Here is a 25442-nt window from a genome sequence, read left to right as displayed (position 1 = left end):
GTCCGGATATGTAGAAACTGCCTTACACACCTTGTCAGGCAGGAACTTCAACATTTTGAACATGGCTGCACTAAAACAACGGTTACAGAACAGCAGGTATAATGGAAAGGCAACGAGTTCGAATAGGTGGTGGTTTCTGCCTGCCACGGTATCTAAGGCTGTTTCCAAATACGATATGGGCATTAAGTTGAAAATACTAAAACAAAGTGTGTCCTCCTGAGGAAGACGGGTTTAAATCGGTCGAAACCATGCTAAGCGTTATTTGAAAAAGACCATTTATTGCAACTGGTTGATAGTCTATTACACCTGCTGTTCTGTAACCGAAGTTGTAGTGCAGCCATGTTCAAAAGACTGAAAATGAGGTGCCTCCATTGAAATACGCCAGGACTCCAGACTAGAAAGGAGTCTCAGAGAGAAAAGCTTTTATTTCCCAAACATGTTTGATGAATAGTTTATCGACCTCTGAGGCATAACATATATATAATTTGTCTTCCTTAAACCAAATCTGGGAAAATCAGCCTTTTCTGATGAAAATTTAAGAATTGTTTTATAGTCCGAAGTGAAATTTTGTTTCAATGTTTTGAGTAGCCTGCTCATGTGTAAATACCTTTCAAATCTTTCCTATCATTCTTTGTACTTCGCTGTATTTCAATACTGTTGGTAAAGTTTCTTACTTCAAATTTTTGGCATCACAGTTTTACACTATAAATGTTCCAGCTGAATTTTCTCTCGGTGCTTGGAAAACACAACGTTAAATAGTGTTAAATTAATATTGATAGAAATGTTACGTTATTTGCTGTTTCCATAACCCATGTCACTGTATACAATGGTTTCACGATGCCCAAGTGTTTTGTACATATCGGTTAAATATTGAAAGGGGCCTCATCGTCCCTTTTGATTTCAGTGGAATATATGTAACTGAATTAAAAGCCTGTACGTGTGCTGCTGAAAATGTGATGCAGACTTATTTGTTTCCAGTCTTTGGGGACATACACCGCCAGCTAACAGCGACACCGCGATGTACGCCGCTACCAAGCATGCAGTGCGGGTTCTCCTGGAAGGCCTCAGGAAGGACCTCGTCGCCAGGAAGAGCAACATCCGTGTTGGGGTGAGCTGAGTTCGTCATAGAACATAGTGTACTACACTCCACAAATAACGATTACAGTCGTGAAACTGAGCGCCAAAGTGATACCTTTGATGCTGCGCTGATCCAGCATCAAAGCTCTAATGGATGTCACTGCATGTAGTGCATCCTTCTGTCAGCATGGCGGTCGAACATCATACTGATAAGAATCAGATGTGTATTGCACGAAACACGAACTGTTACGGTTGTTAAGAAATTGAGATAATGTTGGGGATACAGGGGATGGTACCTTGTGGACCCCTCGTAGGCACATCTCCCTTAATCATTACCAGGTTGTTTATCGCTGAATGTTTTCAAAGCTTAGATAACACACAAAGGGTTTGGTCCTTGAAATCTAGTATTGCAGGATAATGGATCAGGTTATGATCGTGGAGGGGGCCGTAATCAGCTATTGTTAGTTGCACAAAACAAACTAACTTTATTTTCCTAAGAACCACTTAATTACACTTAGCCTTAAAAGGATCAAATTAAAACAATACGGCTGAAGGCCTAGTTAAGAAAACTTACAATACCTCCTAGGCTGAAGGCTCAAAACCACACTAAAAACAAGAATGGCTGAAGGCCTGAACACAAGTTACAAAAATTACTTTAAAGAATAAAGGCGGCTGAAGGCCTTACTTAAAAAAAAATCACGTAAATACTCAGATGAAGGCCACAAAGACATTGAACAACTCAGGGCTTAGGGCCTGGATAAAAAGAATTTCAGGTAGAAAAAAATTTCAAAATTTTGTTTTTAAACAAATCAATCTTCAAATTTTAAGTCGGCTGAAGGCCTTATTTTAAAATTAAAACAAACTAAATTAATAGACGGCTGAAGGCCTCGCACAGTACATCAGACTAAAATGAAAATCACAATCTAAAACCAACAGAACAGTGGTGCTCAGAAGTGTCCAAAGGGTCGCCCTGAGGAGGTAGCTCTAATGTAAGGTCAGGTGAGGTGAGACAGCCAGCCAAGAGTAACGTTAAATAATCGGATGGCAGCCCGACCCAGGGACGGCTGAAGAACCGACCAACAACCTAATCAATTCCCTTCCGCCCGACCAACGGCACGATAATGGAGAGTATCAGCCGAGGACGAAGATCCAGCTGCACTACGTCTTCAAAATCGTCATCTAAAAACAGCCAAGGCCCAATAACCACTCTTAACGAAAAAAATATGAAACAAGTAAAAGGCTGTCGAACTACACGCCGTGCCAGGCACCATCAATACGGCGAGGAAAAGACACTGCCGGAAAACTACGCTAACGACCGGGCCAGGTAACTGGGGCGTTAACGGCCACAATGCAGAAAATACCGTTGGTGCACTTCACTGATAAGTAACAACAAATTTAATAGTTGGACCATACAGGAAGAAGACTCCAACACACCATACATTGCCGCTAGCGGGGATGGCCCAGGAAGCAACAAAGGTGATGAATGAAGAGATGTCACAGCAGTTCAGGTTTCATAACAGGTTAACTGATCACTCAGCTTCAGTGTCCAGGTTCGGTGGGCAACGAACTTTGTAGCTCTCGCAGCTAGCGCCTTACAATCAGAATGCACGTGCACGCCTCCAGTGGTTCCGGCCTGACCTCGCGTTGTGCAGGCTTCCTCGCTGCTCTGTCCCATCCGACCGACTGCCACACACACACACACACACACACACACACACACACACACACACACACACACACACACACACACACACCACCACCACCACCACCACCACACGGAAATAGAGCGGTCACACCAAAGATAGTACAGCAGTACTAGTATCGATAAGCGCTGCTGCTGCTGCTGCCACTGGCGGAGGCAAGTCAGCAACTCTTTATGGTAGTAACTCAGGGGTAAATAAGGCGCCAGTCGATTGCAACAAACTGCCAAAGAACCAAGGGCATCAGCGCAAGCCCGCCATGACTCTGTCCTAGGTAGACAGTATGAGTTGGCACTGTGGAACAGATAGTGAAAGTGGTGAAGCATCAGGAAAATAATGGAGCGCACACCATACCAATTAATGAAGAATGACTGAGTACTCCACTGTTCCGGTATCTGTAGAATGGTCTTAGGAGCTACCTGTGGAAGATCGTTGCGGTCCACTAAAGTACTGTATGGTTGCGCATGGGGAATGGTACATTTTCTGATGCCCACCCTGCTGGGATGTAGATGTGTTCATACCATCTGCTTCGTCTACTGGAACCCACAAAGTTCGCCGCTCAGTTCAGTATGGAACATTGGCCAGTGCCCGTGTGTACTGAGGCAGCAGAAGAGCTCTGAAGTATGCGGGGCATTGTCGGCCGTCCAGCGTGTTATGCGCCATGGAAGACACACATTTCCATGTTTCAGACACTGGGGTCACCAAAACGACCATGTTTAACAATGTTCCTGGCAGCATTACATGTTTCCGCCACTCACCATCTGAGGGTATGCCCAGAATTGTTAAACATACGAGGGTTGCCCAAAAAGTAATGCACCACATTTTCTTCAACAATTCTTTATTGAATATAATGGGAATTACACAAACGAAAGCATATTTTTTCTAAACATCCTATTTTTCCAGGTAATCCCCATCTCGTTCTATGGCCTTCCTCCAGCGCGAAACAAGGGGCGTATGCCCTGTCGGTACCAATCCTTGTCCTGGTGGCGGAACCAGTGTTCCAGTGTGTGAACCACCACCTAATCCTCCTCAATGTCCTCCACGAATGGCATCCTTTAATGGCTCAAACAAGTGGAAGTCCAAGGGGGCTAGGTCAGGTAAGACAGTCGTGGATGGTCTCCCCGACGCTCCGTAGACTTTGTGCAAGTGAATATTCCCAACAGTTTATTCCTCTGCAGTAAGAAATTCAATGACGGCACGTTGCTTGTAGGTACATCACTTAGAGATGTCATTTTGAAACTGTTCTGCAGATCCGCTATCTGTCTGAACTGACTGAAAGTTTGCGCGCTCACTCAGACTTCAGATAATACATACGTAACATTTTGCACTCGTAACATAGTTTTCGGCTGAGAGAAAAATGCGGTGCTCTACTTTGTGGGCAACCCTCGTAATAGGTTTGGTGTCCCAAGTGACGGGAGGCATAATGTTGCCTCGCGAGCTGACCTTCAAATATGTGAACACGGTACACACATTGGTCAACATTGTGACATTCCACACCTTCCCCATGGGCGTCGCTACAGGGGGCGCATTCAGCCCTGACTTCGTTTTTACAGATCACAGCGACCGCATAGAACTGAGCGTGTGGACCAGTTCTTGCAACGAGAGGGTATCACACGAATGAACTTACTTGCCAGTCTTCCGACTTAAACCCTATCGAGGAAGTGTGGGATGCGTTGGGAGACGTATTGCAGAACGTCTACGTGCAAAATGACAGTGACACAGTGCCGGTGAAGGAATGGAACCCCTACGGCAAGAACCGCTTGCCGATCTTATAGCCAGTATGGGAGCACGTAGCAGAGCAGGCATTGAAATATCCGTGATCATCACACTGTTGCGAATAATGTCCCGCCCTTTGTAACGTCTGGCAACGGCTTTACCGCAGTGGATACACCTGTTCCCATCAGATCACCGAGAAGACGGTTTGCATCAACTTTTGGCGATATAAAGCGTTCCTTCCGCCATCCTTACATCTCGGTCCCGTTGTTCTCCCATTCGTGGAAACAACTAAGTTTCTAGGGCTCACACTGGACAGGAAACTTTGTTGGTCTCCGCACGTCTCTTATTTGGCTGCCCGTTGTACACGTTCCCTTAATGTCCTCAGTTCTTAGTGGTTCATCTTGGGGAGCGGATCGCACTGTCCTGCTTCGCTTGTATCGGTCCATAGTCCGATCAAAGCTGGATTATGGGAGTTACGTCTTGCGACCGGAGCGTTCTACACTAGTCACGTCGAGTCTTTATGCTGAAGCTGCCGAATTACCATTGACCTACCGGCGCGACGTACTGCTTTGTCGGTATGCCTGCCGGCTGTTGTCAATGCCCGACCACCCCTCTTATCAGTCCTCCTTCGCCGATTCTCTCGACCGTCAGTATGGGTTGTGTGTGTCTGCCCTGCTGCCCCCTGTAGTCAGCTTTCGTCGCCTGCTTCGACAATTGGATTTTGCCCTCCCTCCCACCTTCAGAGAGGGTGAGAGCCCGACACCACCTTGGCTCCAGGCTCCGGTTCATATTTATCTCGACCTCAGCTCGCTCCCGGAGGAGGGTACTCCGGCTGCAGTGTATTGCTCACGGTTTGTCGAACTTCGTGCGCGACTTGCCGGTCACACCTTTATTTGCACTGATGGCTCCAAAACTGACGATGGTGTCGGCTGTGCCTTTGTCGTCGGGTCCAGCACCTTTAAATACTGGCTCCTCAACCAGTGTTCCAGCTTTACGGCCGAGCTTTTTGCTCTCCATCAGGCCGTTCAGTATGCCCGCCGCCACCGCCATTCATCGTATGTACTCTGCTCTGATTCACTCGGTGCTCTTCAGAGCCTTGGAGCTCCGTATCCGGTCCATCCCTTGGTGCAAAGGACCCAGCAGTCCCTCCATTCGGGTGCTGACGATGGCTCTCCTGTCAGCTTTCTGTGGGTTCCCGGCCATGTAGGAGTGCCTGGGAATGAGGCTGCTGATGCTGCAGCCAAGGCTGCAGTCCTCCTGCCTCGGCCAGCCTCCCATTGTGTCCCGTCAACTGACGTTAGTGGGGTTGTTTGTAACAGGCTTGTGTCCTTGTGGTGGGGTACTTGGTCATCACTTCAAGGAAACAAGCTCCGGGCAGTCAAACCGTTCCCAACAGTTTGGACAACCTCCTCCCGACCATCTCGGCGAGAAGAGGTCCTTCTGACCAGGTTGCGGATTGGGCATTGCCAGTTTAGCCACCGCTACCTGCTCTCCGGTGACCCAGCCCCGTAGTGCCCTTGTGGTCATGCATTAACAGTGCGCCATGTTTTACTGTCGTGTCCCCGTTTTAGTCAATCTCGTGTTGTCCTGTCTCTGCCATCTACTTTACAGGATATTTTAGCTGATGACGCTCGAGCAGCTGCTCGTGTACTTCGTTTCATTACTTTGACTGGCATGTCCAAAGACATCTTTCACTTATTTTTTCTGCATCCTTGTAAGAACTTTCTGGTGTCCCCCCCCCCCCTCCCATTGAGTTTTACTAGATTCTATGTGCTCTAACAATTGTGACTGGGCGCTAATGACCTCAGTAGTTCAGCGCCCTTAAACCCCAAACAAAAAAAAAAACAAAAAAAATATCAGATCACCGAAGTTAAGCGCTGTCGGCTGTGGCCGGCACTTGGATGGGTCACCATCCAGGCCGCCATGCGCTGTTGCCGTTTATCGGGGTGCATTCAGCCTCGCGATGCCAATTGAGGAGCTACTCGACCGAATAGTAGCGGCTCAGGTCAAAGAAAACCACAATGACTGGGAGAGCGGTGTGCTGACCACATGCCCCTCCTATCCGCATTCTCACTGAGGATGACACGGCGGTCGAATGGTCCCAATGGGCCACTTACGGCCTGAAGATGGAGTGCTTTGTAACGTCTAGAGGACCATCGGACTTAATTGCAATTATTGTTTTTGAATGTGTAATTTGTTTCTCATTTGTTACCTTCTGTGTTGTACCATAAGGATTCTTCTTGTGTGTGGTCACAGTTTTATCGAGACGTTACGTGGCAGTCACACTGCATACGAAAATTCCTTCCGTCCTTCAATTCTATACAGCAGTGTTACTTCCATTTAAAATGGAGAAAAGTTAGCTGTAAAAGGTTCGCCTATTGTGGTGACTCAGGATGTACAGGGTTATTACAAATGATTGAAGCGATTTCACAGCTGTACAATAACTTTATTATTTGAGATATTTTCACAATGCTTTGCACACACATACAAAAACTCAAAAAGTTTTTTAGGCATTCACAAATGTTCGATATGTGCCTCTTTAGTGATTCGGCAGACATCAACCCGATAATCAAGTTCCTCCCACACTCGGCGCAGCATGTCCCCATCAATGAGTTCGAAAGCATCGTTGATGCGAGCTCGCAGTTCTGGCACGTTTCTTCGTAGAGGAGGTTTAAACACTGAATCTTTCACATAACCCCACAGAAAAAAATCGTATGCGTTTAAGTCGGGAGAGCGTGGAAGCCATGACATGAATTGCTGATCATGATCTCCACCACGACCGATCCATCGGTTTTCCAATCTCCTGTTTAAGAAATGCCGAACATCATGATGGAAGTGCGGTGGAGCACCATCCTGTTGAAAGATGAAGTCAGCGCTGTCGGTCTCCAGTTGTGGCATGAGCCAATTTTCCAGCATGTCCAGATACGTGTCCTGTAACGTTTTTTTCGCAGATGAAAAAGGGGCCGTAAACTTTAAACCGGGAGATTGCACAAAACACGTTAACTTTTGGTGAATTGCGAATTTGCTGCACGAATGCGTAAGGATTCTATACCGCACAGATTCGCACATTGTGTCTGTTCACTTCACCATTAAGAAAAAATGTTGCTTCATCACTGAAAACAAGTTTCGCACTGAACGCATCCTCTTCCATGAGCTGTTGCAACCGCGCCGAAAATTCAAAGCGTTTGACTTTGTCATCGGATATCAGGGCTTGTAGCAATTGTAAACGGTAAGGCTTCTGCTTTAGCCTTTTCCGTAAGATTTTCCAAACCGTCGGCTGTGGTACGCTTAGCTCCCTGCTTGCTTTATTCGTCGACTTCCGCGGGCTACGCGTGAAACTTGCCCGCACGAGTTCAACCGTTTCTTCGCTCACTGCAGGCCGACCCGTTGATTTCCCCTTACAGAGGCATCCAGAAGCTTTAAACTGCGCATACCATCGCCGAATGGAGTTAGCAGTTGGTGTTGGTGTTGTTGTTGTTGTTGTTGTTGTTGTTGTTGTCTTCAGTCCTGAGACTGGTTTGATGCAGCTCTCCATGCAACTCTATCCTGTGCAAGCTTCTTCATCTCCCAGTACCTACTACAACCTACATCCTTCTGAATCTGCTTAGTGTATTCATCTCTTGGTCTCCCCCTGCGATTTTTACCCTCCACGCTGCCTTCCAATACTAAATTGGTGATCCCTTGATGCCTCAGAACATGTCCTACCAACCGATCCCTTCTTCTGGTCAAGTTGTGCCACAAACTTCTCTTCTCCCCAATCCTATTCAATACTTCCTCATTAGTTATGTGATCTACCCACCTAATCTTCAGCATTCTTCTGTAGCATCACATTTCAAAAGCTTCTAGGTATCAGATTATATAATGGTAAGACAGAGATTTAGGAACCAGGTTTTAAATTGTAAGACATTTCCAGGGGCAGATGTGGCCTCTGACCACAATCTATTGGTTATGACCTGTAGATTAAAACTGAAGAAACTGCGAAAAGGTGGGAATTTAAGGAGATGGGACCTGGATAAACTGAAAGAACCAGAGGTTGTACAGAGTTTCAGGGAGTGCATAAGGGAACAATTGACAGGAATGGGGGAAAGAAATACAGTAGCAGAAGAATGGGTAGCTTTGAGGGATGAAGTAGTGAAGGCAGCAGAGGATCAAGTAGCAGTTGGTGGATCTTTGTTTAATTTCGTCCTGAAGTGTCGTTACACTGTTATGACTGACCTTCGACCATAAATATAATAGACTGGCCCTGACGTCATTTTCGTGGCTCCAACATCTCTGGGCTAAAGTCACGTGAATGTTGGCAAAACATGGTTGTTTCGTGTTGCGCTTATGGCTGTACTCAGCGTTTTGTCGGGGAAATGGCTTTACATTTCACGTGTAAGTGTTTCTATGATAGTGCAGATGCGTTTATTGAAATCTGCTGAAGTGACTCTTATGTTTTTTACGCTTGAAATAGAGTATCACGTAAATTAAAGTGTTGAAAGCGATGCCTGTAAAGTCAGACTCATTTTACATTTTGGAAAGTATCTGTGATAATTCGGTTACAGAAGTAAGTATAATCGTTTCTCGTTCCTAGTCACAGGTCCCGTGAGGATGAAAACCGAAGGCAGCTTTGGATACAGGCCCTGAAACGGAAAAACTTTAAGCCGTTTGCACATACGCGCTTTTGCTCGAAGCACTTCGCGGAGAAGTGTTTTGATAGATTAGTTATTATGTACAATGTATATCTATAATTTGTATTTACAGTGTCTGTCATTTTTAAACCTACGCTCCAAAATTATTTTCTGAAACTGCAAAGTCTCATCTTTTATGTAAAATATCATTTTTTTTAACTTATAGTTTAAACTTTTGTAAAAATAGTGGGAACTGAACCTTTGAAGTGCACCTAAAATTGATACTCTAAAATGGACCTGCTCCTAAAGTAAACAATTTTGACACCTATAGTTGACATAATTCCCATAGTCAATTTCTTTCATAAGTGACTAGAGCTCGAAACATTGCGAATACAATGTTTAAAGTTTTGACACGAGCCCACTCTTACTGTTTAAAAGAATTTTAACGACGTTTATAGTAATTTCGTCCCGCTGCCCACCAGAGTGGCGTTCGATGTATTTGTTAGATTTTATAAATGGTACTTTGAACAAATCCAGGTCAAATGTAGTTCTGGCATAAATTTTCAAAAATAAAAAAATAGTTTTTGTTGGAAGCGTTTGGCTGTCAATTGAGAAATGTGGGGAAATTCCGATACAAACATAGGATCGCAGACCGCTGATTTGAAATCCCGCCACGTTTTGCCAACAGTCACGTGGTTTATGTTGGAGCCACACCAGCTCCATAGCTTCTGCACAGCAAGGCCAGTCTACTAGTATCTATGGTCGAAGTGACTGACTGTGAGTGCATTCAAGCACGACATACGCTTTCTCGGCTCCTGTCGTCATTTTGGCTCACTGCGCTCTCGAGCGCTCTGGCGGCAGAAACCTGAAGTGCGGCTTCAGCCGAACAAAACTTTTGAGTTTTTCTACGTATCTGTAGTGTGTCGTGACCATATGTCAATGACTGGAGCTACAGTGAATTTATGAAATCGCTTCAATCATTTGTAATAGCCCTGTAGAATGTGCTGCGAAACTCGCGGTTTATTCCAAAGAAACTCGCACATCTAGTTTCTATTCTTCGTCATGTCTTGGATTTACTTTAATGCTCTTAGTAATTCACGTAGTTAATTATGGAGTGAAAGCACATTAAGTTAGAGAAGAACGACAAATCAATTATTCTTCCGGACTTAATTTTACTTCAGTAATCTTTTTTCTTGTGAATTATGATTATGGAGATATATACAAACACTCATTTACACTGATATTGCTTTCTGTGCAGGAAATATCCCCAGGAATGGTGAAGACGGAGATCCTCACTAATACCACCAACTGGACGGAAGACTTGTATAACCAGCTGAATTACATGGAAGCAGAAGACGTTGCAGAAGCTGCGATCTACATGCTGTCCCAGCACCCACGCGTGCAGGTAAGCCACTCCTGTATCTCTTATCAGCTCTGCTCCGCGAGCCATTGTACGATGCTTTGCGGTTGGTACCTCTTACGCTAATAACGGTTTCCTTTCTCATTACGTTTGCGAAGTAAGTGTGGCTGTGGCGGCAGTAGTGACTTCATATGCATCTGTACACACCCTGGTATGTCAAATTTTATCCTTAAGCTGTATAAGATGGTGCCAGCAGAAAGGGGGCAACATTATCCTACAATACAGATTTACCCCTTCATAAAAGACGTTTCAATTTCAAAGAAAAACTTTAAAAAATCGTTTTTTAACCGGCAGTGAAATCTTGTATATACTAATATCCAAGATATATCTACATAAATACTTAGCTATCCGCCAAGCGGTGTGTGGCGGAGGGCACAATTCGCGCCAAAGTCATATTCCCCCCTCCTCTCTGTTCCAGGCGCGGATTGCGCGATGGAAAAATTACTGTCTGTACGCCTCAGCACGAGCTCTAATTTCCCTTGTCTTTGAATGGTGATCATTGCGCGATTTGAAAGTTGGTGGTAATAATATATGCTCTACATCCTCGCTGAAGATCAGATTTCGGAATTTAGTGAGCAGCCCCTTCCGTTTAGCGGACCGTCTGTCTGCAAGTGTGTACCACTTCAAACTTTCTATGAAATTTGTAACGCTCTCGTGATGGCTAATTGTACAAGTCACGAATCTTGCCGCTCTTCTTTGGACCTCCACAATCTCTTGAATCAGATCCAACTGGTAAGGGTCCTACACAGACGAACAATACTCTTAGACTGGACGAACTAACGTATTGTAAGCTATTTCCTTCCTTGAAAGACTGCATCGCTTCAGGATTCTACCAGTAAACCGCAATCTAGAGTTCGCCTTGCCCGTTACTTGTGTAATCTGATCCATTTGAGGTCATTTCGAATAGTCACACCCAGATACTTGACGCATGTTACAGCTTCCAAAGACCGGGCATTTATTTCGTACTCGTACATTAATGGGATTTTCACTTTGGTATACGCAGTAGGTTACACTTACTAATATTGAGAGATAACTGCCAGTCATTACACCAAGCATTTATCTTTTGCAAATCATCATTGATTTGTTCACAACTTTCGGGTGATACTACTTTCCTGTAGACTACAGCATCATCGGCAAACAGTCCATTGCCGCTGTCAGTACCATCAACCAGATAGTTTATGTACATCGTAAAAAGCAGCGGACCTATTACACTGCCCTGGACACACCTAAAGTTACGCTTGTTTCGGTCACCCCGTCAGGACAACATACTGCTCCCTGTATCTTAGAAAACTTTCTAACCAACCGCATATATCATCGGATAGACCGTAAGTGCGCTTCTTGGAGCGAGCGACAGTGTGGAACTGAGTCGAACGCCTTTCGAAAGTCCAGAAATATTGCATCAACCTGGGAGCCGGTATCTAGAGCCTGTTGTGTATCATGCACAAAGAGGGCCAGCTGTGTCTTGCATGACCGCTGTTTCCTAAAACCGTGCTGGTTTCTGCAGATGAGCATCTCAGAATGTAGGAAGGTCATTATGTCTGAACACAAAAATGTTCCATGATTCTACAACAACTCGATGTCGGTGAAATTGGCCGGTAATTATGTGCATCCGATTTTCTACCCTTTTTATAGATTGTTATGACCTGGGCCTTCTTCCAGTCCCGTTGAACTTCCCGCTGTTCCAATTACATTACACATGTTGGGTGTAACTCGGCATGTCACATCTGTGACAACAGTACTTGCGAATCTGAACTTAATACAATCCATAAGACATTTCTCGATATAGTGATACCATCTACATGATAAACAATGGTAGATATAGATAGTTTGGAGTGCATCGTCATTGGAATAACACAGACGTTGCAGTATCTTCCTTACCTGCCGATATCGGGTCTAGCGGTTCTAGGCACTCAGTCCGGAACCGCGCGACTGCTACGGTCGCAGGTTCGAATCCTGCCTTGGGCATGGATGTGTGTGGTGTCCTTAGGTTAGATAGGTTTAAGTAGTTCTAAGTTCTAGGGGACTGATGACCACAGATGTTAAGTCCCGTAGTGCTCAGAGCCATTTGAACTATTTTGCCGATATCGGGCATGCGGCTTTAAAGCACAACGTCAGATCTATACAGGAACACACATAATGGATGTGCGAGTACAGATTGTGGACCTATGGTCGACCGGCACAAATTTTCATTGTCAATCCATTCTACAGCTGGTTGTAGCCATTGTTCGCAAATGCGAATTCATCTGATTGTCAGGTCATTTTATGACAATTTTATTCACAGGAGCAAAAACATGACAATGTATCATCAACAAATCCTCCATGAAGTAAGTTACAATCGTCCAAGTATGTCGTGGGATATGATTAATTCTTACGTTAAACGCATCCAATGTACGAGGGTTGTTTTTTAAGTAAGGGCCGTTCGCGCGTATAGTCCCGTAGTTCGCGCGGACGCCGCAACGAGCCACCGCGCCACTTGCCGGCATCCTTCCCGTTCACACTGATGCAAGTTGCAGCTCTGTAGCTGACGTGTACGCATGGCTGTGCTACTTTATAATGTTTACGATTATTGAATCGCCCGCCGTGTGTGAGATATGGTCAGTGATACGTTTTTTGACCACGAGAAGCCTATCAGCTGCAGAAATTCATAGTCTGTTAACAGAAGTTAATGGCTTGAATGCAATCAGTGAAGGTAAAGTGTGTCAATGGGTTAGAGAGTTTAAAAATGGCCATCAAATCGTCCATGACGAAGAACGCTCAGGCCGGCCTTCTGTGATAACTGATGATTTGGTGGCTGCAGTCGAAACAAAAATTCGTGAGGACAGAAGATTCACAATTTCCACTCTTTGGAATTTCCAAAAGTTTAAAGATCGGTTTTGTAGAGAATTGTGTCTGAAAACCTAAACTTTAAGAAACTGTGTTCTCGGTGGGTACCCAGACTCCTCACAGAGGACCACAAAGGAAAGAGATTTGCTACTTCATTGGACTTTCTGATTCGTTATGAGGAAGAAGGGGATGACATGTTGAGTCAAATTGTCACTAGAGATGAAACATGGGTATCCCATATCACTCCCGAAAGCAAGCGACACACAACCTCACCCGTCAAGGTCAAAGCCAAACAGACGCTGTCAAAGCGCAAGATTATGGCAACTGTGTTCTGGGACCGGCGCGGTGTTTTGCTAGTGGACTTAATGCCACGAGGAACGACAATCAACTCAGATGCCTACTGTGCAACTCTAAAGAAGCTCCGCAGAGCAATTCAAAACAAAAGGCGCGGCACGCTGACAAAAGGAGTTTTGCTCCTGCACGATAACGCTAGGCCTCACACCTCTCAAGACTCGGGATTTGATTGGTTCTTTTGGCTGGGAAGTTTTGGACCATGCACCATACAGCCCCGACCTTCCTCCTAGCAATTTTCACCTATTCCTGTACCTGAAACACCATCTTGGTGGGCAGCGGTTCAATGACGACGATGAAGTGAAAGCGGCCGTGAACTCTTGGCTGTCGGAGCAGGCGGCCGAATTCTTTGAAGAGGGAATTAAAAACTTAGTTGTACGGTATGACAAGTGCTTAAACAAACAAGACAACTATGTAGAAAAAAGGTAAGTGTGTAGAATCAGAAAATAAGTTTTTCTACATAAGTATTTGTATCTTATTTAAAAATAAAAACGGCCCTTACTTAAAAAAACAACCCTCGTATAATGCTTACGTTGTAAATACTTGAAAGTGACTTAAGGTCGAAATTGTATTGTTGTACATCAAATAATTAAAGTCAGCTGCAAGTACCAGAAAATCACTTAGAAAATTCATGGTCGCTTCGGACGCTGTCGTAGTGGTTATAAAACTAAAACATAACCTGTCAAGTGTTGAGTTTAGATGTTCGTATGGATTACTGGAAACATGTGATAAATTATAGTGTATGTATATACGTAAATAGGTCACAAAATTATTCAGCTACTAAAAGTCGACAGAACTATTTCTTTAACTTCCATTGACTGCATTTCTTCGAAGCGGCACCAAAGATACAGAAGCGCCTAAGTGTGTGTCCGTGTGGAACGTACACCTACAATCGCTGGCGTTCAGTAACTGCTAACCTCCGTATTATTAGCGCCGCTTTAGTGTGACGCGAATTTGCGACACACGACATAAGGGGTTAACTTCATTTACGCAGCAGGATTTGCAAGAACAGAGTTGCTAGCCTTCCAAAGATATCCGTTTGCACTTACACAAAACGGCACGAGCACTGCCCAACGGTAAAAGCGGAGCGGAGAAGAAAGCGGTTTCGTTCTAGAAACGATACGGAACTAGGGAGATTGGCAGTTGTTACGGAAGTGAGTATGCAGCGTCACGTGATGTTCTTCTGAACAGCGCTGGCGCATGGCATACCTAGGGGCAGGGTTGCTGTACCGCCACTGCATTTCCTGCACAAACATCAGAAGCCTAGATTCTGTGGTGCAGACCGCTATCTCAAATTTTGGTCATTCAACATAGTTTGGCGCGAAGAGACTTACCTACGGAGGAAACGTTGATCTACGCAAGTACGAAGCTTGCTTTTGTTAATGTGCATTTTTTTATGCGAAGAGTGGGAAGTTTCTGCTGTTTCCCCTGCTTTTTCGTGAAATAGATATTACCGTTTGTCAAACTGGCCATAGCATAGAGTCATCCCCTCCATGTATAGTACCTTGAAAGTAGTGTTTTGAGGAGGGAGAAGTACCTGTTGGTTACAGTGAAACTTTCCCTATTTAACACGTTACGGCACGGAAAATACCGCACGAGGACCAAACTTGGTAGCATTAATGTTAAGGAATCACTTAAATTGAAACACTTTTAATGGACTGCTACGGTAAATCATACCATTACATACCATTACCATTACTCCTACAAAAGGGGCTCAATATGGCGCCCATCTATGTCCAGAAGAGCCTGAAAGCGCAGGATTGCATTCTGCACAACAAAGAAGCCTTTCCATTGGTATGCTGGCTACCTCTGTTGATATGCTGCGCTTCAGATCAACACATGTGTGTGTGTTCGCCTGGTAAACCCTCTCTTTCGGGTAGCCCCACAACCAAAAATCACAGGAAGCGAGAACAGGTGATCGTGGCGGCCAAGCATTTGGAAAGGATACGCTAATAATTAATTTCCAAATGTGTTTCGGAGAAGCAGGTGAACTCCACGAGCAATGTACGATGGGGTCCCATTTTGCATGAGAACTGTTGAGTTCAGTGCGTCTCCGTCCTATTGGGCGAGTATGACCAGATGGCGAAGCATATCACAGTAACGCTGACCAGTTACATTGCACGTCTTTGGTCCTTGAGCGCCAGCCTGTTGAAAAAAGAATGGGCCAATCATGAACGTAGTTGTGAAGCCACATCATGTGGTGACACGTTGGCCTTGCACAGGGACATCATGTATATTGACTGGAGGTGAAGATCACAACACTCGGCAATTCTGTGCGTTCACCTGACCTGTCAGAAAAATGAGCTTCGTCTGTCCATAGGAGGGTCCAGAGCCAGCCCTGGTAAACTTCAATCCATGCCGAAAAGTGGAGAGCGAAATAAACACGCTGTTGTGCGTCCTATAGTGCAAACCGCTGTACGATACTGATCCTGTACGGATACCATTTGAGAATGGTTCGAAGCACCTTCTGTACAGTGGACCGTGGGATGTTCAACTGTCGTGACACAGCACGCGCACTGCCTGACGATCGGGAAATTTCGCGCAGCGCTCTCCACCATAGCAACAGGGATTTTATGAAACACATGTGGTGCAACCTTTTCCCGGAGCGACGGCCAATTCTCCTATTGATGCGAACTTCTTCAGCACATTCTGCTCAGCAGGTGGAGAAAGAGGACCTTTCCGTAATCCGTTCAGCCAACGATATTCTCGAAGTGCAGCTGCAGCATTACCGTTGTATTGATGACGAGAGCTGCAGCAATAATGCCGTGCTCATTTTGTCCAGGCTCATGTCACGTCAACAAGTGCACTGCGATTGGTCCGGTGTGTGTGACTGTGAATCACGATGGCTGATCACGGCTGATATCGTGCAAGTACGACGCTGATATCCGGCAGAACACCCGACAACCCAAGATGTCAGACTAAATGCTGTTGAGCAAAACATCTACGTCACGAAAAATATTAGCCATCTGAAGACGGGCATGGCAGCCAAAATCAGGTTATGGCACTAAAATAAAATGATTAACCAGTATTTGTAGCTGATAACGTTATTAATCTACTGAATGAAACAATCTCTTACTTTGTTCTACATCTTTCCCATGGTTAGGTCAGCCACTAATAGTAAGCATATTCTGTTCCACACCTGAGCTTACTGTTCTCACTGTCAGTGTTACCATTTTGCACAATGTTCAATCTCGGTGGCCATTCTTACTATTCAGTGAAGGTGAGCGAGCATTGCGCTTGCTCTCCTTGATTACATGTCTGTTGTTCCACGAGAGAGAGAGCTTTGCTGTATATTCCCCTCGACTGTTGGGCTAACGACGTTGCAGAGTTCGGATGTAATAAGAAACAATATATTACGGCAACGTCATACCACTGCGCAGGTTCAGGGACAGTGCCCAGACAAACAGCTTAAACTGTCACATTCAGAGCTAATGTGCCAGCTTTGAATATTAAATTAACAAGTACTTGGTAACGAAGCGACAGCAACCATGGCACAGAAAGGTAACTGTTGAATTTATAAATTCAAGGTGTGGTGGTGTTACAAAAGTGAACTGTTACTATACTCTTTAGTTACATCACACCTTTTTTTCACAATAAAACGTTTTCCAGGTACTATGACACCAGTTATTATTGGCATAAACTTTTGTGGTTACTGTTGCCTTTTCACGAACGAATAGTTCTTGCAAACAGCAGCAACCACAAGAAACTTATTACCTTCTGTACCTTGTGATAACTTTACAATTTTGTTTCAATATCGTGTTATGTGATGCTGTGACATGAATCACTGTATGAAAGTAGTGGCTGGGTTACCAATGCGAGTGCTCACACTATTCCCTCTTTTTAAAGTTGACAATTTCAGTGACGATCTGCTTCCCCTCTCCTCATTGTAAACTGTCCAAAGATTTAATTAACTGATATTCAAATAATGGTAATTATTTGATAGCCATTATGCGATTTGACACTAAAATCTGTAGCGGAACTGCATGACTATTACACGGGATATGGTATCTATTGTTCCATAGCCAACGGCCAATACAACATTTTTCTCGAGTACGAAGACCAAGAAAACGAGCCTGTTGAAGGCTTTAACATTTGCGTTTCCATCTGTATCTGAGCAGTACTGACATTGATGCCAATCGTTGCGGTGGCGAGAATAAGGGCCTCTTGCATTTTTGGTACAGAAACATTTACATTCAGGGTTAATATTTCGTTTTTTGCTTTGCTACAGCGAATTTTGAATCGTGTGTCATTCACGAGTGTCTGGACACGAACTTCAGCTCTGCTGCTACCCATTACATATGAAGAGAGTTTCTTGGTTTTCTGAGATGTCTTCCGGTTAAATTGCTGTGGTAAACGTTAAAGGCTTTACGCAATGCCCTCCTGACGGCGGAGTGTGCCCTATTTCTCTCGCTACTCGTATGTCTCAGCTTACCAGTTTCGCATAAACGTAGTGATGCCCTGAGATCACACGGTATTATTTTAAAGAATGTGAGACAGAACATTGTTGTGGTCTTCAGTCCTGAGACTGGTTTGATGCAGCTCTCCACGCTACTCTATCCTGTGCAAGCTTCATCTCCCAGTACCTACTGCAACCTACATCCTTCTGAATCTGCTTAGTGTATTCATCTCTTGGTCTCCCTCTACGATTTTTACCCTCTACGCTGCCCTCCAACACTAAATTTGTGATCCCTTGATGCCTCTGAACATGTCCTACCAACCGATCCCTTCTTCTACTCAAGTTGTGCCACAAACTTCTCCCCAATCCTATTCAATACTTCCTCATTAGTTATGTGATGTACCCATCTAATCTTCAGAATTCTTCTGTAGCACCACATTTCAAAAGCTTCTAATCTCTTCTTGTCCAAATTAGTTATCGTCCATGTTTCACTTCCATACATGGCTACACTCCATACAATTACTTTCAGAAACGACTTCTTGACACTAAAATCAAATCTCGACAACATATTTCTCTTCTTCAGAAACGCTTTCCTTGCCATTGCCAGTCTACATTTTATATCCTCTCTACTTCGGCAATGTTGTTTTACCCCCCAAATAGCAAAACTCCTTTACTACCTTAAGTGTCTCATTTCCTAATCTAATTCCCTCAGCATCACCCCACTTAATTCGACTACATTCCACTACCCTCGTTTTGCTTTTGTTGATGTTTGTCTTATATCCTCCTTTCAAGACACTGTCCATTCCGTTAAACTGCTCTTCCAAGTCCTTTGCTGTGTCTGGCAGAATTACAATGTCATCGGCGAACCTCAGTTTTTATTTCTTCTCCATGGATTTTAATACCTACTCCGAATTTTCCTTTTGTTTCTTTTCCTGCTTGCTCAAAAGAGTATTCCAGTCAACATTGTCAAAAGCTTTCTCTAAGTCTACAAATGATAGAAACGTAGGTAGGCCTTCCCTTAATCTTTCTTCTAAGATAAGTCGTAGGGTCAGTATTGCCTCACGTGTTCCAATATTTCTATGGAATCGAAACTGATCTTCCCCGAGGTCGGCTTCTACCAGTTTTTCCATTCGTCTGTAAAGAATTCGCGTTAGTAGTTTGCAGCCGTGACTTATTAAACTGTTAGTTCGGTAATTTTCACATCTGTCAACGCCTGCTTTCTTTGGGACTGGAATTATTATATTCTTCAAGTCTGAGGGTATTTCGCCTGCCTCATACATTTTACTCACCAGATGGTAGAGATTTGTCAGGACTGGCTCTCCCAAGGCTGTCAGTAGTTCTAATGGAATGTTGTCTACTCCTGGGGCCTTGTTTAGACTTAAGTCTTTCAGTGCTCTGTTAAACTCTTCACGCAGTATCATATCTCCCATTTCATCTACATCCTCTTCCATTTCCATAATATTGGCTTAAAGTACATCGCCCTCGTATAGACCCTCTACATACTCCTTCCACCTTTCTGCTTTCCCTTCTTTGCTTAGAACTGGTTTTCCATCAGAGCTCTTGATATTCATAAAAGTCGTTCTCTTTTCTCCAAAGGTCTCCTTAATTTTTCCTGTAGGCAGTATCTATCTTACCTCTAGTTCTAGTGAGATAAGCCTCTATATCCTTACATTTGTCCTATAGCCATGCCTGCTTAACCATTTTGCACTTCCTATCGCTCATTTTTGAGACGTTTGTATTCCTTTTTGCCTGCTTCATTTACTGCATTTCTATATTTTCTCCTTTCGTCAATTAAATTCATTATTTCTTCTGTCACCGAAGGATTTCTATTAGCCCTCGTCTTTTTACCTACTTGATCCTCTGCTTCATCCCTCAAAGCTACCCATTCTTCTTCTACTGTATCTCTTCCCCCCATTTTTGTCAATTGTTCCCTTATGCTCTCACTGAAACTCTATACAGCCTCTGGTTTAGTCAGTTTATCCAGGTAACATCTCCTTAAATTCCCACCTTTTTGCAGTTTCTTCAGTTTTAATCTACAGTTCATAACCAATAGATTGTGGTCAGTCCACATCTTCCCCTGGAAATGTCTTACAATTTAAAACCTGGTTCCTAAATCTCTGTCTTGCCATTATATAATCTATCTGAAACCTGTCAGTATCTCCAGGCTTCTTCCATGTATACAACCCCCTTTTATGATTCTTGAACCAAGTGTTAGCTATGATTAAGTTATGCTCTGCACAAAATTCTAACAGGCGGCTTCCTCTTTCATTTATTACCCCCAATCCATATTCACCTACGTTTCCTTCTCTCCCATTTCCTACTACCGAATTCCAGTCACCCATGACTATTAAATTTTCGTCTCCCTTCACTATCTGAATAATTTCTTTTATTTCATCATACATTTCTTCAATTTCTTCATCTGCAGAGCTAGTTGGCAGAACATTAGTAACTGAAAATTACCCTTACTTCATACAACCGAATAAGATCCAATCAGAACAAGCATTGCCAACTCCCTATGAGCAATGTCACGATGCAACATGGCTGGTAGATGTTGATTAATACACTATTTAGTTTACAGGCAATAATCGTGCGAGCAAAACTTCCGTAACAGAAGGTTGAACTGAACACTAGAAATTCTCATACTGAACACTTAAAGTATGACAAATGACTCGTGCATGTATCTGTTACTCAGAACAGAATAACTACAAAGCTCACTTTGACTGATGTCAGCAGTGTTATGAAATCAACTTTGGCACCAAATTGTTTCAGGCTGGCTAGGGACCGATCGTTCACACATTCACCTCAGACGCTTGATTCATTACGTAGTTACTGATTGCCCGTACGCAAGGCTCTAAGCTCACCAAAATGTCTGTTACCAAACAAAGGTTTCAATGAATTACGTTATTGGTTTTACATTCTCATGATACACAGTTGTCATTCTTCGACGTTAAGTAAAAGACACAGTGCTGTCTAAGTATTACATGAAATTCTCTGAAGTTACTCTGACACTGAACAAGGAAATAAAATTACTGTTTGTTTTTACGTTACAGGTTTACGACATCATCCTACGTCCGACGGGGAATCCGTACTAGAAAAAGGCTTAATAGAACGACTTGCGTATGTCGTCTCCTTCAGACAAAGCCACTGAAACAACGGTCGTATGTAACTGCCTTCAGCTAAAACTCTTCGCAAGTGACATTTACAGGCTTCAAGACAAAAAGAAAAATGTTTACACAGTTGACATGTTTAACTGCATCTCCATTTCATGCAAAGTGTTGATTAAATATGGAAGAGATTCATGTGTACAAGGGAGCCAATAGAAATAGATTATAGAGTAGTTAACATTACGGCTGACGAAATACCCTGCAGTTCTGATTTTATGGTAACTGTTCTAAAATGTTTCTCTATAAATCGTATCTATTTTGTAACCTTCTGTTATCGCATTATTAATTCCAAATGTATAAGAAATAAACAAAAAATTGTAGAGATTTCACTCTACTGTGTGACACGCATTACTCATTTTCTTACTTAGCTAATTATTAGTGTCGAAAAACGATTTCTTTTGTTAATTGTCGCCCCCCAATGTCAACCTTCCCTTCGTTTACTTCGCTGTATTCCTTTCCTCTTCTCCATTGTTATAATTATTACGAATTATTCAACATGAGACGACGTTTGTAATAAATGTCCAATAACCTTTAGTGTTACGAAGGTTCTAATGATCAAAACAGCGTAATACTTCAACGTTTAGATATTCCCTCAAGTTTGTTTGGAGTATGTCATAAAAAAATTAGGTAATAACCATATTAGAACAAATAAGCCCTGGGTCACAAATATTAAGTCAAAACTGACCAGGTTTCGACGCTACTATGAGCGTCGTCTTCAGAATTAGACTGTTTTAAAACATATTAAGTATATAATACATTAATAAAATTAAAGTTTGTACTGACTGGAAAAAGATGCAGTACTTACAAGTCACATATTAAAAAAGATCTAAGCCGGAAAGGCGACGTCATGAACAGTTTTAAGTAAGATGGCGAGCCGCTAAGGACTGCTCGTACTTTAGTGAACAAGGGTTGTAACAAGACTGAGTTGCCCATGTTAAAGTGTGGGCAAGTAAACATGGTGTTGCTACGAGCGCAGTCTAGTAGCCGCAGAAACAACTAGGCTACTGTACATTCAAAATTAGACACATGAAATTGTGATGCAGCTGATTCAGGCACTAGTAATAATAGGATGAAGTTACATATTTATCTGCTTTAAACATACATTTTGTAACGGAAAGTCAGTTATGACATACAAGAAAACAGAAAAGATGTAACAGGAAAACATTTCGGTAAATTGCATGACGAAATCTGAATCAAAGATCAAGCAATGGCTTTATACAGTCGAAAAATTTATTTCGCAGCTGCAGTTGTTCGTTGAGAATGAGGCCATCATGACGAGAGAGATGTTTGAAAATCTCCAGTTCCTCTAAAACAATATTGTTATCGCCTATGGCTTTAGGCACGTGTCCAGTAATTACGAGATGATCGGCAAAGGATGAATTTAGTGGACTGGTGCCGTTATTTCTCAAAAGATGTTGTTTATATCTGATGGTGAAAGCACGTCCAGTTTGCCCTATATAATAGGAGGAGCAGGTATCACAGATCTTACGAACGCCAGAACTTTCTGTAGGGGAGCGAATGGATTTCAAATCATGAAGTAAGTTTCTCTGTAGATTATTATTAGTAGAGTTGTATTTGTTGAGAAGCATGCGCTGAATCTGATAGGAAATGGGTCCTATGAAAGGAATAGAAAAAAGTTTTTTTGGGTTAATTTCAGTGCATGAGGTGTTGAGCGTGGTAGTTCTTGCAGTTTTCTTTTTTAGGATATCGTCCACTGTTAGGCGTATATTCATTATTGACTGCTATGGTTTTAAATAAATTAATCTCCTCATTAAACTTTTCTGTTGAAAGTGGTATAGCAGTGGCTCGGTGGACGGCAGAGTGAAAAATGCCATTTTTTGAGACTGGATGAAAGGAGGAAGCAGGCAAGATTTGGTCAGCATACGTTTCTTTTCGAAAAATATTGAAAGTGATATTGTCTTCTATTGTACTCGTATAATGCTATACATTGGTGGCCTTTCTCTGCACCTCATGAATGAAGTCAGGTCTCCTCGAGCTCCCTGAAAGAACCCCCTTCATTAGAAATACTTCGGCCAAATTTGGCGTCAAGACAAAGATAATGAGATACAATTGCGTGATTTAGTAACTGACTCAATTTTGTAACTGAGACTTTTTGGTATTAAGAATGTTGTTTGTTAGTCTTGGTATGGTAATAAAATTTATATACTTAAAAAATATTTCAAATATCAAATTGACTTTCATTTTCGTCATTAATCAATACATCTGTACAATTTACGAATTTTATATAAGTAATTTTTTAATTACTGTTATACAGATGTGTGTTCCAAAGATATACAGAATCGTGCAACATCTACAACAAAAGTGGTTTAGACTGAGATTGACACTCACATACAAAATATGCAATACTTCGTGATTCTACAACCACAAATGAATTATTCGGAGCCAGCCGGTGTGTCAGAGCGGTTCTAGGCTCTTCAGTCTGGAACCGCGCGAGTGCTACGGTCTCAGGTTCGAATCTTGCCTCGGGCATGGATATGTGTGATGTCCTTAGGTTAGTTAGGTTTAAGTAGTTCTAAGTTCTAGGAGACTGATGAACTCAGAAGTTAAGTCCCATAGTACTCCGACCCTTAGTCTGCCTTGTAGTGAATTTTCATAATTTTTGGAATGGATTTTTCAATTTTTTGTGATAGTTTTTACTGGAGCTTCATATTTGTGCCATTACTTGAGTTTTTTGTTGTGGCGTATTAACATCGATGTGTATCGCTGTACACGGGTATTTTTTTGGTTCTTTCACTTACCGTGGTACTTAATAAAACTAAATATCTATTAAATACTGCACTATCGTTTACTTTGTTAAATATTGTCGGATAACATGAGACTTTGAAATAACCCAATACCACTGTAACATACGTACGAACCTTGGATATTCCGATGTACGTACGGAATATTATTTTGCCAGCCGCAGTGGCCGTGCGGTTAAAGGCGCTGCAGTCTGGAACCGCAAGACCGCTACGGTCGCAGGTTCGAATCCTGCCTCGGGCATGGATGTTTGTGATGTCCTTAGGTTAGTTAGGTTTAAGTAGTTCTAAGTTCAAGGGGACTGATGACCTCAGATGTTAAGTCCCATAGTGCTCAGAGCCATTTGAACCATTTTTTTTGAATGATATTTTAAACACAACGCGCGACTCACCGCCTTCTAATAGTTTGCATGAGAGCTGCTATTTTGAAAAGAAAATGTGCGTGCTTTTACGCAACCTGTGATAATTAATTTGGTTCTCAGGGAGTTACTGGTCATTATGTACCAAATTCCATAAAGTAACTGAGATATTGTTATGCTCGTTGAATGGAATATTCTTCATTATTTTATTATTCGTTAGTTGCAAGGCCAAACTGGAGAGAATCTCATTTGCCGTTAAGCGGCCAAACTTAAAACACACTGAACTCATTCAGTAATCTAAATATTAGTAGATAAAATCTATTTTTACCTTTATTAACTCTGAAACCATTGGAAGATCAAAAATAGAGAAATCTCTCACTTTTACATTTAACATTATGACATTAATTTCTAATTATAAAATATCGCCAGTCGTAATGGGCGATCAAATGCTGCTAGGGGAGATGAGTCCCGTGCAACACGAAGTTCTGAAAATAAATTTGTTAACTATAATGATTACTATCATGAGGTGCCCACTAAATCAATAATACACACTTTCTCATAACAATTATATTTTGCTAAATTACAGCCAAACTTACATTAAATGTCAGCCCTTCTATACAATGGCCACCTTCCGCTAGACGAAACAATATGGGAGAGAGTTCAATAAAACAATAGTCTTCTGTCATGTTCATTTTCATTACACAGAGATTATAGACAAAAATCTTTGTTAATCACATCGCTGTTCGTGACCTTTGGTGGTAATAATTACAGTTTTTAATATTTATTATACATCGCGCACTCGTACGCAGTCTCGAAATAATTTACAGTTCACAAGTCACACAAGCAAAAAATTTTTTTAAAAAAGTCAATTTGTGTGACGTACCATTACTTGGGCCCCCTAGTGAGGGTGTACTTAATATTGTTTACATATTTATGTACAGTCTCACTGCTATCTCGCATCATTAGCTCAGTGTTCATGTTCCCATAAATCTGGTAGGTTCATTTTGTTCAATACACAGTGGTATACAACTATGTCATATATAGTTCATGTGTTTTAGATATGTTTC

The 25442-nt window shown here is 42.7% G+C and overlaps 1 protein-coding gene across 1 annotated transcript in view; it reads left to right on the top strand.

The window, feature by feature from the left end:
* The window catches only part of LOC126100771 (dehydrogenase/reductase SDR family member 11-like), a 97836-nt gene extending 76235 nt beyond the window's left edge, over positions 1 to 21601 (top strand). Inside the window, exons 4-6 of the mRNA XM_049911390.1 lie at positions 979 to 1108; positions 10362 to 10508; positions 21144 to 21601. Coding sequence (XP_049767347.1) covers positions 979 to 1108; positions 10362 to 10508; positions 21144 to 21185 — 319 coding nt within the window. The 3' untranslated portion in view covers positions 21186 to 21601. The remainder of the gene's footprint in view (positions 1 to 978; positions 1109 to 10361; positions 10509 to 21143) is intronic.
* The last annotated feature ends 3841 nt before the right edge of the window (positions 21602 to 25442 follow it).

Source organism: Schistocerca cancellata, chromosome 9 (assembly GCF_023864275.1).
Source record: "Schistocerca cancellata isolate TAMUIC-IGC-003103 chromosome 9, iqSchCanc2.1, whole genome shotgun sequence".
In the NCBI taxonomy this organism is placed as follows: domain Eukaryota; kingdom Metazoa; phylum Arthropoda; class Insecta; order Orthoptera; family Acrididae; genus Schistocerca; species Schistocerca cancellata.
This window is presented reverse-complemented; position numbering and strand designations above follow the sequence as displayed.